Source organism: Carassius gibelio, chromosome B11, assembly GCF_023724105.1.
Source record: "Carassius gibelio isolate Cgi1373 ecotype wild population from Czech Republic chromosome B11, carGib1.2-hapl.c, whole genome shotgun sequence".
Taxonomy (NCBI): Eukaryota; Metazoa; Chordata; class Actinopteri; order Cypriniformes; family Cyprinidae; genus Carassius; species Carassius gibelio.
In genome coordinates, this window is record NC_068406.1 from 4470726 (window position 1) to 4489034 (window position 18309).

The 18309-nt window shown below is 37.3% G+C and overlaps 1 protein-coding gene across 2 annotated transcripts in view; it reads right to left on the reverse strand.

Annotated features, from left to right (window-relative positions):
* The window catches only part of elmo2 (engulfment and cell motility 2), a 35685-nt gene extending 19309 nt beyond the window's left edge, over nucleotides 1-16376 (reverse strand). The window contains exons 1-12 of one of the 2 annotated variants that reach the window (XM_052569326.1): nucleotides 16130-16376; nucleotides 12446-12537; nucleotides 12125-12165; nucleotides 9467-9539; nucleotides 9304-9354; nucleotides 9055-9224; nucleotides 8707-8806; nucleotides 7188-7333; nucleotides 2970-3048; nucleotides 2565-2615; nucleotides 1321-1443; nucleotides 392-511 (exon numbers count right to left, since the gene is read on the reverse strand). In XM_052569326.1, coding sequence (XP_052425286.1) covers nucleotides 392-511; nucleotides 1321-1443; nucleotides 2565-2615; nucleotides 2970-3048; nucleotides 7188-7333; nucleotides 8707-8806; nucleotides 9055-9224; nucleotides 9304-9354; nucleotides 9467-9539; nucleotides 12125-12165; nucleotides 12446-12532 — 1041 coding nt within the window. In that variant the 5' untranslated portion in view covers nucleotides 12533-12537; nucleotides 16130-16376. Of the gene's footprint in view, nucleotides 1-391; nucleotides 512-1320; nucleotides 1444-2564; nucleotides 2616-2969; nucleotides 3049-7181; nucleotides 7334-8706; nucleotides 8807-9054; nucleotides 9225-9303; nucleotides 9355-9466; nucleotides 9540-12124; nucleotides 12166-12445; nucleotides 12538-16129 lie in introns of both variants that reach the window. The other variant, XM_052569325.1, reaches the window with a different exon arrangement.
* Nucleotides 16377-18309: the final 1933 nt, after the last annotated feature.

An 18309-nucleotide genomic window follows, 5' to 3' on the forward strand; every position in this document is an offset into this window, starting at 1 on the left:
ACTGTTTTCAGATTGTTTATTTTCATAATTTCAAAATACGGCATGCAGTTGCATGAAACAATGGTATAAACATCATTCAATGTAAACTGTGATAATCATAATTAATAATCGAAGTTTCAAGGTAATAGTCGACAATTGTGATTTTTGCCATAATCGTGCAGCACTAATCAAACCATCACACACATCAGCACATCTCCATCATTGATCACCATGAAAGCATTAAACACATCATCACATCACTATCACCAAATATCAATCCATCATATCACATCAGCACATCACCACCACCGATCATCATTAAATCACACACATCAGCACATTACTATCACTGAATCATAATTTAAATTGTTTTTATCACAGATTATAACATGAGCAGACACACATCACTTACAGTAAAGCCCAGCATCTTGTAGTCTTTAGTGTAGATGGCTTTCCTCTTTTCTGTTCCACTGGGATCATTGTCTCCATCAAATGCGATTCGTCTGAGTTCAAAGATGATATCTCTTTGTGTCTAAATATTAAAGATATAGCAAGAATATTAAAGATGCAAGCAGCGATGAAAAGGCTCTCACACCCGGTGGCTTTAATGTTGGGCAAAATGTATTTAAAGTGATAAATATAAGAGGAATGTCTCAGTCATTTATATGCGCCAAACTTCCTACTGCCAGTTGGTGGCGCTATGACAGTTACTGAATGTTTGTATGTAGATGTCTTCCGACCAGGACTTAGAAAGGCTTTCGAAAGGCTTTCGAAATAAGCCAAGAGGAGACTTTTGTTAAAGTAAGTACATTTTGTTCCTGCATTTCATCCGCCTGCACAACTTCTGCATACCACAGTCAGCGGAAGTGAGAATAAGGTGCTTATTACATTTATAATATGAATATTTGTCATACAAAAATGCATGGATTCACTACAGGAGGCTTTTATTCACCCCCTGGAGCCATGTGAGGGCTTACCCCCATTGAAAGCCTTGGAGGGGCAAGGACAATTTGTAATATAACCCTGACTGGATTCTTCTGAAAGAAGAAAGTCGCATACAGTACACCTAAGATGCTTTAAGGTTGAGTAAAACACAGGGCTAATTGTAATTTTTGGGTGAACTAACCCTTTTAATGTCGTTGTTTTATCTTTGTTTTATGTGGCCGGCTGCATTGACTCCATGCAAAAAAAAAACAAAACAAAAAAAACACCAAACAAAAAAAATGATCTATTGATGTTTCACTCTGCAAATAATTTCTGTCAACACAATAAATGCATTTATTAAATTGAACCATACATTGTGTTTCTCTCTCTAAATTAAAGCAATTGTCGTTCACTTGCCTGGTCATTTGGGTCCATTTTGGTCATCATGCGTTCTTCCAGAAGGTTGAAGGTCAAAACCTGAAGCACGTACAGCTGATGTGCCATTTCAGCTTTTACCGGTCGATTCCCTCGGATGATGTGCTAGAAGGCAAGTTTAAAAAGACAGACCATCAATGTGTTTCCTAAAACAACACTCACTATCACACTGCTCCTGAAGAACTATAAAATGGAGAAAGAAAGCAGATCTGATCTGTATACCATCAAAAGGTGCTCATTGAGAAAAATAAAAATGTTACAATTTACTAAAAAGCATGCAGTGAAACAATAGCCATGAAAAGTTCAGGCCATAATTTTAGCTTCTGACCGAGTTTACGCATCACACATAACATTTACAGGAGGAGAGCATTTAAATGAATCATGCAAGGTGATTTACAAAGGCTTCCTCTGGTCAATTTACTGTTATTTGTGTCATTATTTAACAGCCAAAAAACCTGTCTTGACCTATTCTGCAACAGTATTGTTAGTGAGTCACCTGCATTTGACTATCATCAACACGTTCTTTAAATTGCTCATTGTCAGTAGATCAGTACTTTCCACTCTCATCCACACACATAATATTGGGGATTATAGCACTTTCACGCTAATATATCGCTCTGTTTAGTTAATCTTATTACATAGTCAACTATCGGGTTAGGATTAGCATTAGTGCTAGCTGCTTGTAATCATGCATTATTTACTATTACTGCTATATAAATTACAGGATATTTTAAACTAAAGTGTTTTCAATTAGTGCACTGTTCAATTGATTTTACAAAAGAATTGCAACAACTGCAAAATAAATAAATAAATAAATAAATAAATAAATATTGTGATTGGCCAAATTTTGACACTGGTGTAAGGCAAAGCAATTATCATCACTTGTGATATATATTGTGATTAATAGAGACTGTTATGATTTGTCTGTCTGTTATGGTGTTTGATCTCCATAATGACAATAACTAAACTAATAAACAATCATATTCATTGAAAGGATGAGCAGAATATGAAAAAAATGCATGCACAGAATTCCCCATTGCTTCATTAGACCTTTCCGTCTGCTGTTGGCTGGATTTGTCACAGGTGAAATCACATCTGATGTGCTCTGAATCTGCAGTTCTTTATTAGCAGAAACATTTAGCAACTCTGTCTGAAAGTGTTTAGCAAGTAATAGAATACCAGTAACAAAGGCAATCTGATGGCATTATACATGGATTTACACTTACATTGAGTATGATGCCACGGAGGTGTTTCTGAGCCAGTGTACTCGCCATCTCCTGCCATTAAATACACACACACACACACACACACACCCATCAGCTGGTCTGTGAATGTCTGAACCAGACTATCACCACAAACACACAGCACAGACAGAACCACGGCAACAAATACACAACAAACTATGGAGTTTTGAGAGCGTCCTACAAATTAATTGATGAAGAAAGTCACATTGTTTCATTCCTGAATGAACCTCATTATACATTTTCCCTCACAGATTCACTGAATGCTACACATCTTGTGTTACTTTTACATGTTAGATCTGCTACACTTGTGAACGATGGTCTGGGAACACATCGCTCAGGTTTGTGTCATTCCTGATATGACTGGACTTGGTTTGTGTGTGTGTTCACCTGGCGTCTGTCCTCTGGGGTTTTGAGGAACAGGGCGTTGATGAGGGCAATGGCATACGTCTGGATCTCCTGATTGGACCTGCAGGGATGGTTGTACACACACACACACACACACAGTTAGAGGTATCTTGCTCTTGAATTCCAACACTTCTGGACTCTAGACCATATGTCACTTTCTCACAGCTCGAGCTCAGGAGACGAGAGGGCCACGTTCAACCGGCATCACCACCACCATTGCTGGAGGTACAATACAATTTTGAGTGATGAGCTCTTAAGTGAAATTATTAAAAGGGTCATGAAATAAGAGAATATAAATATTATATTGATATTTATCCATAGGATGTTACCCTACAACTCCTCAGTTAAAATATAAATGATTGCTTTCTACCCTTCTGAAACGCCTAGATTTGAAATCAAATACTTAACAAGCGTCATTGTTGTATGTTATCAAGCAGGAGTGTTCTGAACAAACTCTTATAGGCAGGGACATGACGAAGAAAGACAGAGGCGTAATGAAAGAAACAAAAAGGCAACCAGGAATACAGAGAGCAAGAACAACAGCAACCTTTCCATACCACAACTGACAAAGCAACAAGGGAAACACAAGGGCTATAGGAGCCCGACGGATATATTGTTTTGCCGATATTATCAGCCGATATGAGCCTGTCGCCGATATATCGGTATAAAATTAATGAGTACATGAGAAAATGAGTACATGAATTAGTCCGGGATATTGGTTTGTTTGAACTCAGAGGGAGTGTAAGCCACATTAAAAAAGTGAACAGCTTAAGTCATTTGTGGATTTATGCGTATTGGAGACGCGAACCATTTAAAACGATTCAGTTCGATTTGGTGAACTGGTTCAAAAAGATCCGGTTACATCGAATGATTTGTTCTCAAACCGGATATCACTGCTTTGATTCGAACTCTCTCTCACAACAGACACAGAAGAGAAGACAATGCTGAATAAAGTCGTAATGTTTGCAATTTTTTTACCAAAATGTATTTTCGAAATATTCTAAAAATATTCTAAAATATTCTAACTGACCTTCTGATGTCACATGGACTACTTTGATGATGTTTTTCTTCTCTTTCTGGACATGGACAGTAGACCGTACACACAGCTTCAATGGAGGGACTGAGAGCTCTCGGACTAAATCTAAAATATCTTAAACTGTGTTCAGAAGATGAACGGAGGTCTCACTGGTTTGGAACAACATGAGGGTGAGTCATTAATGATATAATTTTTGGGTGAACTACCCCTTTAAGTATTATTTTTATATGCTCGCAATATCAACAAAACTTAAAAACAAAGCAAATAACAATAAAGAAGAATACAATGCGACGCAGCTTAATCCAGCGGAGGATCTCATTCTGATTTGTCTTTTATTTTTTACTTATATTAGTGCTATTGTGACATAAACTTGTACACCTTCATTTATTAAACTTTTCACCAAACTATAATGCCAGACTAAAAAATGTGAAATCAACTGCAACATTTTTAAAACAGATGCAACCTTTCATTGCATCTAAATGTTGTAGGACTCATCTGCATTTTAGCTTGCATTATCCAGTGATTTATAAATGGTCGTACTGATGAGCAAAACATTTTTTTTACTTCTTATTTTTTAATGCTACATTTGTAATTTGAGGAATGTCATTTCATTGACTTTAGTAACTTTAGATGTTTTTCTGTCAGTGGATGTAAAGAAAATGCACCTCCAAAATCTTTGCATGGCCTTCCTAGCATTATAAATGCATGGCTGAAGTTTATTTTTAATGACACTCCTGAGCAGTTTCACCACTCACTGTTTACTGAATTATCATTACACATGCTGCCACTTTTCAAACATCTGTTATTGAAAGATACAGCAGTGCCATGCATTTTGTGCTCAGAGGACATGCAGTACATCTAACACTATTAACCCTTAAGGCGCCAGGGTTTTTTGGAAAAAATGTTGTATTTTGACATCAAGATTTCAAAAGATTGTGTCTTAAAAGGGCTTAAAGATAGAGATCTACTGTCAATTAGAAAAATGTTTGGCATGATCGAAAGTTTATGAGGGGTGTAAATATACTCATCTAATTTGCATATTGTGACGTCACCAGGGGCGGCCATCTTGTATTTCATAATTTTCAGGAAATATTAGGTATTGAATTGATGTTTGAACATATCTGCATGTTTTTGTGTGTGTGTCTTTTTAATCCTCATTCCAAATTATCAGAAAAGAGGAAGCCAACAGTAAATCTGGAGAAAGTATTAAATTATTACTATATTACTACACTATATAATAGTAAAACACATTAGCCTACATATTTTCATCTACAAAATTTTATTTTATATAGTGAATGTGATGCTCTATTGAGCAAAGTGTAGAAATGATCGCATGTTTGTGCTTCGTGAACACCCTTGCCTTGCACAGCTGCACCATTGCGCTGCAAAGATGTACTGCGAGAAGAGCGATCATTAGACGGCTGATCGTCATTTCCAAAAGGCAAATATTCCCCTTCAGAGTCAGAATTGGCGAACAACATTTGTAACACATCCTTGCGGTACAACCTCATATTAGCCATCTGGCGATTTTCTCTCATAAATCTCACCATTTACACTCACGCTATGAAATGAATTGCTTCCGCATCAATGACATGAGAGCTCACTTGCTCTGCTATTTCCTCGAACACTTTGAACAGAAACATGATGTTGGTCTAGAGTCAAAGTACTAAATGTCTGCCATCTAGTGGAAGGGAATACAAATGAGATATCACATCATATGAGGAACTACAGTCTATTTTATTAAAGGGTAACTAAACCCCTGGTCAGAGCATGACTCCACCCACTGGCAATATTTGAAAAATGCTAAAAATTGGGCAGAGCACAGCAGAGATAGAGGGGACGAACCCCGAGGGTGGGGCTGAGTGCGTGGGGCGTGAACATGAGACCCACAGTGACGGATTGATTGACAGCTGCTGTCAGAGTCGCTAAAATGGAGAGTGACTGTTGTGACGCAAGTAGCTTTGCAACAGAGCATTCATTTGAAGTAGAGGACTTTTCTCCCCACCTTCACCTGAAGTGAAGGATGTCGAGGTGTCCACCTCCATTGCGTTGGAGAAACAACCCCAAGTAAAATGCAGTTTGCACACTGCAGCTCTAGGCGGGAACTCGCGGTCTTCCAGGCTAAGTGCATGCAACCACTGGCGCCTGATTGTAAAGTCTGCTGGAAAACAGCAGTGCTGTCGCAACCAGCAAAACTACACCTACGTACCATCCTGACCACTGTACAGATAAATCTACACCAACTTGAAGCTGTCTTAACTGATGCAATACTAGGCTACTAACTAACTATGCTTCTAACAATACTAACTTTACACTAATAACTAATTGACTACATAGGCTACACAAAATAATCTAAATAACTATATAAATGCTATGCTAAATAGATGCTATAATAGTCTATCATTTTCAATACTGGAAATTCCAACTCCTGACTCACTGCAGTGATTTTGACAGAACAAGATGGTTTTATACTGACAGGGGGCGTGGTGAGCTGGAAACTGCTTACATCACCTGCCACCGCAAACATCCAATAGGAAAAATCAACTGCAGTAGCCACCGTTCAACCTGAAGAGGGCAGCACTCAGACGTTTTTACACCATATATTGTAGAATTAAAACACTTTATACTCAAATGTCAAAAAAGTTACTTGAATCAATGAACAGCACTTATAAAGCCCCATTCTTACAGATCCTTGACTAAAAAAAGTTGGTTTAGTTACTCTTTAAGTATGACGTCTTGTCACAATTTTGCGACTTTGGTGCTTAGAGGGTTAAGACACCAAGAGCATTATTGTATGTGTGTTGCTAATAAAATCGGTAGATACCAACACATGAGAAGTAATAAAAGCACTTTTAAAACAATATGCTAAGAGTTCAGCAACTAAGCAAGCTGAAACATCTCGGGCTCTCACAGCGCTTGTCATCTCATGTATCAAAACACACGATACTAACATTGAGAAACTAATCTGAAAGTCTGAAACTGCATTTCATGAGCCCTTTAACGGTCCTGTGATGTTTTCCTCTAGGTGTCCAGTCGCACACGTGGCCCTGTCCTCCTGTCACTACGTGAGTGTGTGTGTGTGTGTGTGTGCGTGCAAGAGAGCATGTGACCTGCGCTGCGGTGAGTGTGTGCGTGTGTGTGTGCGTGTATGTGCTCACACTTGCAGGTGTGCGATGAGCTGTGCCACAGTGGTCTCCTGAACCACCCGCTGGTACAGGCTGTGGCTGTTCAGCACCATGCTCTCCAGGATGGCCAGTGAGCGCTGCAGAATGGACACATCCACCATGGGCTGGTTCACGTATCCTGAGATCTGTCACACACCACACCTCAATCCCATCATCATTCACAGACAATCCAACTGAACACTGACCACAAATTCATTTGATCAAAATACATAACAAAAAAATATATATTATTCATGTAAAACAGCTGTTTTCTATGCGAATATCAGCTTAATTTTAAATTGTGATTAATCTCATCCAAATTTAAGTTTCAACTGTGAACATTTGCACTCCCCTACTTTACATATTCTGCGCAAATGTAGAGATGTTTATTTTGTATTTTATAATTTTACATTCCTGTTTTTCCTCTCTCTGCTCTTATTGTATAGCTTTTATTTGTCTTATGTTAAAATGGCTTATCTCATTATTCTATTATTTATTTTAGTTTTTCTTTTGCACTAATTTACCAAGACAGATTCCTTGTGCATGTATTCATACAGTACTTGGCAATAAACGTGACTCTGATTCTGATTATATATCTGTGCGTACTGTATGTTTATTATGTATATATAAATACACACACATACAGTATATATTTTGAAAATATTTAAATATATAAATATATTTAATATCTAATCATAACATATTTATCTGAAATATAAACATGCATTTGTGTGTATTTATATATACATATTAAATATACACAGATAAATTATGTTAACAATAACATATATTTTTTTATGCTATGAATCGCAATTTATTTCTGTGATGCTCCGCTGTATTTTCAGCATCATTCCTCCAGGCTTCAGTGTCACATGATCTTCAGAAATCAGAATAATATGATGATGTACTGCTCGAGAAACATTTCTGATTATTATCAATGTAAAAAAAAATTCATGAAAACTGTGATACATTTTATTTTTCATGATTCACATATGAATAGAAAGTTTAAAAGAAGATCATTTATTTGAAATAGAAATCTAACTGTAACATTATAAATGTATTTACTGGTACATTTGATCGATTTAGTGCATCCTTGCTGAATAAAGTGTTAGTGGCTACAACAATTATTGTACTGATCCCAAATTTAAATGGCAGTGTATGTGCAAATGATTAGATGAACGGACTTATTAATTAGATTATTATTAATTCTTAATTAATCAGATACAGTGATCGTGAACTTTAACTACAGCAGCAGCACTTATCCCTGAACCCGCATTATGCATCAGACAATCATCTAGAAGATACTTTTTCCAATGCAAAAGGTCAATTAAAACGCTGGATGCATTCAGTTAAATCCTAGAATAATGCATGCATTGAAGAAACACACATAGAAGACAAGTTTACGATTTTCAGAGATGGAATTCCAGTAAAAGTCAATATTTTTTTGTTTTGTAATCAAAGCGGTTGAGAAAGGCTACTTTAGAAAGAGACAGAGCTGTTAAATGTGTTTCACACTTGCCTGTTTGATGAAGGACACAGAAATCAGATCCCAGGACACGATGCCATGATCCATGAGCTCCAGAAACGCTGTGAGAGTGAAGGCCAACATCTCCCCAAAACTGCAGATATAAATGACAGATCAGTCTGCAGCAGCATCCCAACACACGGACTGCTACAGATACGCCACGGGTCCCACATTTCCACTAATAATTACAAGCTAAATTTGAAACAATAAAGAATGTATTTATCTCTTCAAATAGATTCATAAGCAAGTAATGATGCTGAAAATTCAGCTTTGATTCACAGAAATAAATGACATTTTATAATAAATTCACACAGAAAACCCATGATTGTGGAGGACTCGTACTGTGTGCCGCTCTCCACCAGCCGTGCGAGAGTCGCCAGGCCTTCCATGTTGATGAACTCGGTGGCGAAGGTGGGGTCAGCGGAGAGTTTGGCCAGCTCTTTCAGAGCCTCCAGACGCGCGTCAATCCCATGAGACTGGATGCGCTCCAGCAGCTGTCGAGCCGCCCGCATCTAACACCACAAGACACCACACACCGGTTAGGCTACAGCGAGTCTACACACTGATCCTCGTCTCCAGACTCAGACTTACAGGAGAGATGGCCAGTCTGAGGATGGTGCCGTTTTTAATCTCACCGCGGCTCTGAAACACACAGACAAACAGCTGCAACACCTCACTAGAGCTTTGTGTGTGTGTGTACAGTATATGAACACAAGAGGAGTAACATGAGGATCTCTGTGAGCGAGCGTCTGACCTGTTCGGTGATGTAGAGCTGCGGTCCGTCAGCGTAACGCAGGGCGAACTGCTCTGAACCCGACAGAGACCATCTACAACAAACACACCATCCACACTGACAGCTTTCCAATGATGACAGAAGAATTAGGGATGTAACGATTCGATTCATGATTTTATTTTATTTTTTTACAAAATTATATTAAAGACAAATTATGAATCAAATTTGTCATTTTATTATTGCTTGGACATTTATTTGTGAAATTGAAATATAACTATAATAATATACCAATATAATAATATACCAATAACTTTTGATGGTTCTGATTTCTCTTTTGATAAAAGCATCTACTAAATAACAAAATTTTAATCGAATGTTAATGCAAATAACAAAACTAAAAAGAAAATTTGAAACAAGCCCCAAATCAAATAAATAAGACAAATAAAGTAAATCTCTTCATATAAACAAAACAAGGTTTTGTCTGTGCTCTTTCCATTTAAAATTAGCATTTTAATCACGGTCCAAACAAAGATGCTGCATGCATGAGCAGTTTTACATTTAAATTAGTTTCAAAATTCTGAAGCAAAAACGGAATGGTTTCAGTTTTGTAAAAATATCTGCATGAAACATGTTCAGTGTCAGATTCACTCTCTGCCAGCAGGTGGCGCTTAAAGCGTTTCCTTGGTTACCGCTGTAAACAAAGCAGGCTGCACTTATTAACTTTAATATGCTTCATACAAAATAAATAGCATCTAAACTTGTCTAAAGACAGTAAGTTCCCCTCAGACACACACTGATATAAACTCCTACCCTACATGAATCATGATTTGTTCAGCATCTCAACCGATCTGAATCATCACATATTTGAATCAATTTTGAACCGCCTCGCGGTTAATCAATACATCCCTAAAATAATCTTAAACCCTTGAGAGGAAATCATCTCTAAAGATGTGAAAAGTCTTAAACAGCACGTTATAGGACAGAGTTAGACGATTTATTTAAACACATTCAATCATTAAGAAATTACAGCCCTGTTAAGTATATTTATTGTTTAAATTGACATCACAATTAGCATTCATAGGCTTGGATTTATTTTTATATTAACAATTATTATTAAGCAACAAGCTTGATGATTTTGCATAAACCACATAACAGTGTTTGGAAAATCATTGGAAGCCACAGAATGAAAAAAAAAAAAAAAAGAAAACTCCTTTGTGACATTTATCTCAAAAATCGGACTTTACTGTATTCCAGTATTGGTTTATATCATTCACAACATATATGTATTTTCTTTTCTTTCTTGGAATTGTATGAATAATATGTCCTAAACGACAGTGATAACTAAATTAGCAATATTTTAATATTTTTTTTTTTTGTATCACTGATATGCCTATTATTTATAAATCTCAGATTAATTATTTATAAACTCAACTATTAACTCATAAATGTCAGAATAGTCAGTTGAAATGTCAATGACTTTTTTATTGTTTATTTTGTCAGAATTCATTGTATATCTTGCAATTCTGAGATATATCTCTGATATAAAAAAATAAAAAGGGTTAATTTCTTTTGATCTCATAATTTTATAATGAGGAAAAAAAGTCTCAAATGCCTAATTTCTTCTGGGATGAATGGGTGTTCATATCCCTGTGATTTCGGAAGTAAAATGAAGAGAACGCTTCACATACTTGCACATCTATCTAATGCTTTACTGTACCATGAACAGGACGTTTTTACACTGATTCATTCATTTGATACGAATCGTCTGATCTGATTTGTGTTCAACAAGTTACAAATAAACAGAGAAAATTATCTTTGCATAGAGTTAAGCTTCATTCATTTACTGTATTATAAACGTATTAATTACATAAAGAATAACTGACGATGGGCCGTTGAATTGTTAGAAAAATAATGCAAACCCATGTGCATTACTTCTAATAATTCAATTAGAAGTCAGAAGTCAGAATAATTCAAAGCAGAGTCAATTATTCTGCTTATACTATGGTCACCACACCTCAAGACATCGAGCAGAAGATATATTTAAAGGGATTCGTCTGGTTTTTGTACTTAAATCACTATTGTGAGTAGGGATATTTCTTCTGCATCTCATCCCCTTTTCCTTGTACCAAAACATAATTTTAAAGCTGGTCAAGGAGGCTTGAGACGTTGATAGCACTCTAATGCAGTTATTAATGAAGTTTTTAGAGAGAAAGAAAGAGAGAGAGAGAGAGAGAGAAACTGCATCACTGTTATTACTGCTTTACTGTGCGAAGTGATATGGAAGTGTAATGCGGTCAGGAGAGCTGCCTGGAACTACTTTCGCCGTGCGTTTCCCATGAAATAATTACACATGACCTCAAAACGTTCGTCAGCCAATCAGATTCAAGCATTCAAAGGCCCGTAGTATAATAAAATATATATCACACCTTAAAATGTGATAACCTGCAAAACGTTCTAGCTGATTTAACCCGAACTGACCCCAGTTGATGTTATAATATATAAAATATAAACCATTACTGAGACACACGATAATCTCATGAATATGCAAATCTAGTCCCTGAGTGATGTCACAGATGATGGAGGCAGAATGAGTGAAATAACACTAGAGTTATTATAAAGAGCTGAGGTCAGGCTTCAGGTTGTTCAGATGGATGTCAGGGTGTTTAGAGACAGACTTACCCATCACACACTTCCCTAATGATGGACGCCAGCGGCTTCTTCTGCAACAAACCACACACACACACACACATTACACACTGAATCTCCAACGGCACATAGCTTCTACATACTACAGCAACCACAGTTACTATTTTTTTTACCTATAAACTCCCACAAATAAATGTCCTTCACTATCTTCAAGTCATTTATTCTATACGAGTATCTGCGAGAGTAATAGTACATTGATGTAAAATATCACCATGACACATTTTCGGGAAATGGTTCCACAGTTCAACAGCATATGTGTGTTAGTAACCCTCGCCCATGTGTGGTGAACAGTACCTGGTCAAATTCAATGAGCTGAGCGTTTGCACCGGGCCACTCGATGGCCACCTTCACGATGTCTGATGGAGGCGGCATGACAGGCATCGGCCCTGACGGCGAAAACATATGACATTCTTCATCACAACATATTTACACGTCACGAGAGCTGCACGAGACTGAGAGGAGAGGATGATGTTTTCTAGTAGCTGCGGCTCTCTGCTCTCCCATTGGTAGTCAGCGCATCACTTCCCTGCTCATTTGCATATCTGTCACTTCTCCAGCGGTCAGACACTGAATGGCGTCCGGTGGCTTTGTGTCTGTGAATCGCTGTCAGTGTGAACGGCGCTCGTATCAGTATGCCACACACTCGCTCCAGAAGTCAATGAATGTGACGTGTTTTCTTGCAGAAATGCAAACAGATTTCCAGTTCTAGCAAGGATGAAGTCTGTCTTTATTTAAACACTTTTTGGTCATGAGTTGACAAAATGAAATGTAATTTTTTCATTGCAAGTGTAAAAATTCTGGTGAGAAAAAAAGATTATAATTACAGAAAGAGCAATTGTATTTAAGCTCAATATTGTTCTGAAACAGGGGCGGACTGGCCATCTGGACGTTCTGGAGAAGTCGGCCTGCTGGTTCATCTTAAAGGAAAAGTATTGGATAAAGTGACACTGACAGCTGACAAAAGGGGTGCCATGCAATGCAATCTATTTTTGCTTATAAGAAACCGAAACTGCCATATACAGCACACAATGTCTTTAGTACGGTCCACTGGATCATTTTAGACTCGGATGATCAATTGTAAAATATTTGAAATGTAAGTCACGTAAAGCCTGCTTTCAGTTTAATGTTTTCTCCAACCAGGAGAGGTCGCTGTATTATTTTCAATATAGGATTACGTGCACTCTAATGAAAACATACACTTACATTAGCAAATAATAAATGAAAAACTGACCATAAAAACAGCATTTTTTCAGGCAAGATGGTAAACAGATTATCTCTTAACCAAGTTCAAGGGGATATTTATATGCTGGAGTGTTCAGAAATCTGTTATTTAAATCGTCATAACACTACTACACACAAACAACAGGGACGCCAGGGTGGCACTTGCCTCAAATTTATAATGCATTGTCAACAAAAGATTTTTTGCCAAATTCATGACAGAAATGTTTGCACTGAAATATGTTCTTATGGTTTCTGCAGGTCTTTAAAAAGGTCTTAATTATAAGAGGTCTTAAATTGCAGAATGCAATGATTTGACTGAATAAACTTGAGCGCTGCATGTTTCAGAGTCAGGTGCACTGCTTTGTTCTGCCGTTCTGAAAGTGACACCTGCTGGCAGAGAACGAATTCGCTATTTCAATAAGCCCTCTGCTATTTTTGCAACATATTTTTAAATGTGAACCAGTGGTTCAACAGAAAGCCAATGCATTATAAAAATCTAAACAATTAAGACACTAAGATATATTCATGTAATTTAATATAATAATTGTCTTATAATAGCCTAATTATTTAAATTAGTATAATAATTGATACTTTTGATTGATTGCCATTTCTTAAAAATTGTTTAAAGGCTGAAATGTGAAGTGCAGGTCTTAAAAGGTCTTTAAAGCTCTTAAATTAAATATTCAATAAAAATATTGAATTTATGGTGCGATTTGAAATAACTATTTATTTATTTATTTATTTTACAATATGCCCTTTTTAACTGTCCTCTTATGTTGTTTTGAGAATGTTCTGTAATAAAAAATATGACCTCTGTACATTTGTTTGTTGCAAATTTACAGACAATGCCATTAAGACGTTTATTTGTTGGAGTGATACTGCTGTCAAATGACAACAAAGTTTTCCTTCTGAATTAGCTTAACCTGCACAAGTTTGATTGTTAATAAAATCTTTCAAAACTAATTAAACAAATTATACTTTTTAGGTTTATGCTTTTTGCCATAATATACATTTTGCATTCTGCTCTTTTTCTACAGATTTCAAGTATTTTAGTTCATACAATAATACTTTTATTTCAGTCCCCTACTGAAAAACTAAAATGAAATAAAAATAAACCCATCACATAATTTTGTAATGGTTTTACTGGTTATAATGAAATGGTATTGGTTTTAATGGAAACTGTAATGGTGTCTGTTGGTCTCTACTGGTAATTGGTCTCCTTCTGTTGGTGACTTTTGTTAAAACCATTAAATACTAATGTAATATGTCCCCAAAACACACTATATGTTAATTAATTGATCTAATAGTTAAAAGTTGATGGTTTTTAGTGGTATTTGTAATGGAAATCATTAGGATTTCTGTGATGGGTTCTATTGTTTTTGTCAGCAGGGGCACCATGGGTTTTGTGATGATATTTGCCATAAATGAGACAGAATTGCTGTAATATTATGAGATAGTAGCGTCTGTTTATAGTTGTGGTGGGCCGTTTTTCCCTCCCAGTCTGTCCCTGTTCTTAAATATGTTGATTTAATGTTTTACAGTGCTTTATCTGCCAAGGAAAGTATGCATATCAGTTTGCATATGGTTTATGAATCTCTTGAGCCAGTTTAATTGTCAGACCCTAGTGAAGTAATTGCAGGGATTCTCAGACAGTAATGTTTGACTGTCAGACAGTTTAATGCTATTATACCAAATAGTCACTAAAACAGATTCTGAGTTGGAATTTCTGTCATAAGCTGGGTTTCCATCACCCTGCTTTTATGCGAAATATTGCCTTAATTCTCAAATAAATAAATAAATAAATAAAACATTCGCTTGAGGTGGTGCGAATAATGGAAGATAGAAATGCGTTTTGCGAATAAATACCTTCAAGCACATCAAAAAAGGTGATGTGACTGCGCTATGTGATGGTAAATCCTGACTAACCATTGGACCGAGCTTGTTCCACAGCATCTGAAATGTTGTTATATGGTCATTTGGAAATGCACGAGCAAAGTCTGTCACAATTGCCTCCCAAAGACTGCGCGTTCCCGAGCAGCAGCATCCACCTCCGACAGCAATAAGCGCGTTCACTGCGTCTCGTCTGCTCGATCTAAAGATGCAAGTGATTTATTAGGTATATAGGAAAATTATTATATCCAGGAGCTTCTCCTACTTTTCTTAGTGGTGTATAGTGTCATTCTTTCAGGAAGTGACGATTTTGTTCTCTTTGGTTAATTTGTTCGTAAATGTTTTGCGCGATATTCCAATTTTGCGCACAAGTTAAATTCTTAACTTTAGATGGAACTATAGATGTCTCGCCTAACGTCACAAACAGCCTGACTAGTACAGTCAGTCAGTGTGTGTGTGTGTGTGTGTGTGTTTCTCATTTATTTCTTCTTGTAGAGCTGTATCTGAGAGCGCCGGTGTTTGTTACAGTCATGTTCTAGATTCAACACACATGCGTTTAAACGACACACAATGACACTCAAAGACACTGACGTGACATGGCATACATGAACGTTACTTTACGTGTTCAGGTCGGATAAAGGGCGTCGATACATGCCAAATAAAACCGCACCACTTTTGGTCGCGATTACACGCGTTTAACTCCGCAATCATCGCAAAATGCATCGATCACAAAACGTCAAGCTGAGAAATCCGCACAAAATCGTCTGCAGAAATGCACGCAGATGGCGCACATATAAACGAGACACCTGAGTGTGTTTATCGTGTTTATGATGTGATGTGTGGTTTCCATCAGAGCGATGTTCTTACCCCAAACCGAGCGATAAAACAGCGATGTTGTGCTCGATGTCTGTTCAGATGGAGGCTGATGGGCGGAGTTTACGCCATCACATCTTCTTCTTCATCACCAGCACCACCACACTCTTCATCACTCTGATGAGCTCATTCACCTGTTATAATAAAGCTGATTGGAGATCCGCGCTATATAATACAGTACAAGAGAATCAGAGATCTGTCAACCGTTAACTGTAAGCGAATGATTCAGCCCTCCGTCTGATCCCGCCCACACCTCACACCAGCCAATCAGCACTCGAGCTGCAGTGATCGACGCGGTCAAGCCCCGCCCTATGAGTCACTGCAGCAGCAGCATCACTCCTGGACCAGATCTAGTTAACTACTGCTTGACTGCTCGAGACAGGTGGGTGCAAACGTTTACTTACACAGAATTAAGTATCAGCTATCATGTTAATGATGAAAGTAATTCAATCATTGTATAAAGCGTTTAATCAAGTGTTTTATAATGCAGATGGGCAGTCCATCAGTGAAAGAATAAGAATCAGTTATTAACCACAGCAGAGGAGACATCTCTCTTATAGGAGGTAAAATGGCATTTTGGGTGCAGGTCTGAGGAGAAACTTTTACTTGTACGTTTAATGTAATACGTAGTCATGATACGTATACATGAAGTTTGGTTCATTTGGGTCTGTAGGATGACATCATGACAGTCCAGCAGTTTTCTGAGCGTGACAAAACATGTTCTCCTAATGCTCTCTAGATCTTCATCGTTCTTATAGCCTTTATTCCTGCAAGTGGTTGTTATGGATACAGCTTCAGCATTTCTCCGTTGTCATAGAAACCAATGAATATAACATAAGACTGGGCACCCGTGTCCTCCAGCATCCTCTCAACTCCACAGAGGATAATACATCAACGTCTGATTAGAACATTTCTATTCATGATTTCTCTTGGAGTTGAACCCATGAGCTCGGAATTGCAAGCAGCACACACTCTTAAAACACTGAACGTCAGAATTTCAGCTGCGCATTAAGATAATTTCTTATTAAACTTCAGGGTCTTTGAATTGTTATGAACATTACGTTCATTAAAAGTTGTTGAATATATTTCTGGACGTATGTTAATGCAAGCTAGCAAAACAATAAAAACAATCCAAATAAAAAACAAACTTAAAATAAATATTTTATTTGTTCACATGCATGTCATATAACCATTAATCAACTTCTGGAAACGGTGAACATGAAATTGTGTTGTTCATGTGAAATTATTAAAATGGTAGCATAAAATTTAAGGGAACTTCAAGTAAATATTTTTGATAAAATAGGTTTGGGAAAAACATTTAATAATCTTAAGAGTAAAGATGATCATTCAATCATCATTTATTCAGCATCACATCATTCCAAACCTTTGCCGATCTTCAGTGGGACACAAAACAAAAAACGTAATCAAGCTCTAAAATGATACGAGACGGATGCATTTCCATCATCACCAATGTCCTGCATTCACTAAGTGTGTAGTTCAGACTGCAAGCCAAAGCAGAAGTGAAATGCGGTTGAAATTGGTTGAAGGTTGTGGAGTGATTCAGTGGTTGTTGAAAAGCTGTGATGGTCTCAGAAGTTCAGGGAGATGTTAGAAGCTCATTCTACCAGAGCGGAGCAGAGACGGTGAAGGTTTTGGAAACACCGTGAAGGAACAAGGCGTCACTCGTTTATTGACCTTAGCTGGCTCATATACTTAAAGGAATGTATTGAGGTGGTGTTCTTGCAGTGGAAGTCCAGAAAGTCAGCATCAAAATCTAAAATCTGAAGCCAGTGGAGTGAGTTTAGTGTTTAGTCCATGTTGGCCAATTGAGGACCATACATGTTTCCACATTCTGGATCAGAGGTTCAAGTTGTATTCACGCCTCGTCATACTGTAATTACAGTAATTTCAAGATAATGTGATGCTCGACACAGAGCTGTCCGCATCCTCAGATTTGGAATTGTGTTTCTATGGTAACACTATCATCACCAAAGGCTTGCAGAACTCGTAATTGCAACTTTAAAGTTGGGAATGTTCTGACAACTTGGACCTAGACCTCGTTAACACTAGTCCATTTTCGTTTTAAAATGCATAACCTTTGCTATGGCTATGCCTATCGTTTACACCACTCTGGTGTTTTCCACGTTCAAAAACAGAGACTTTTGAAAGCTCTG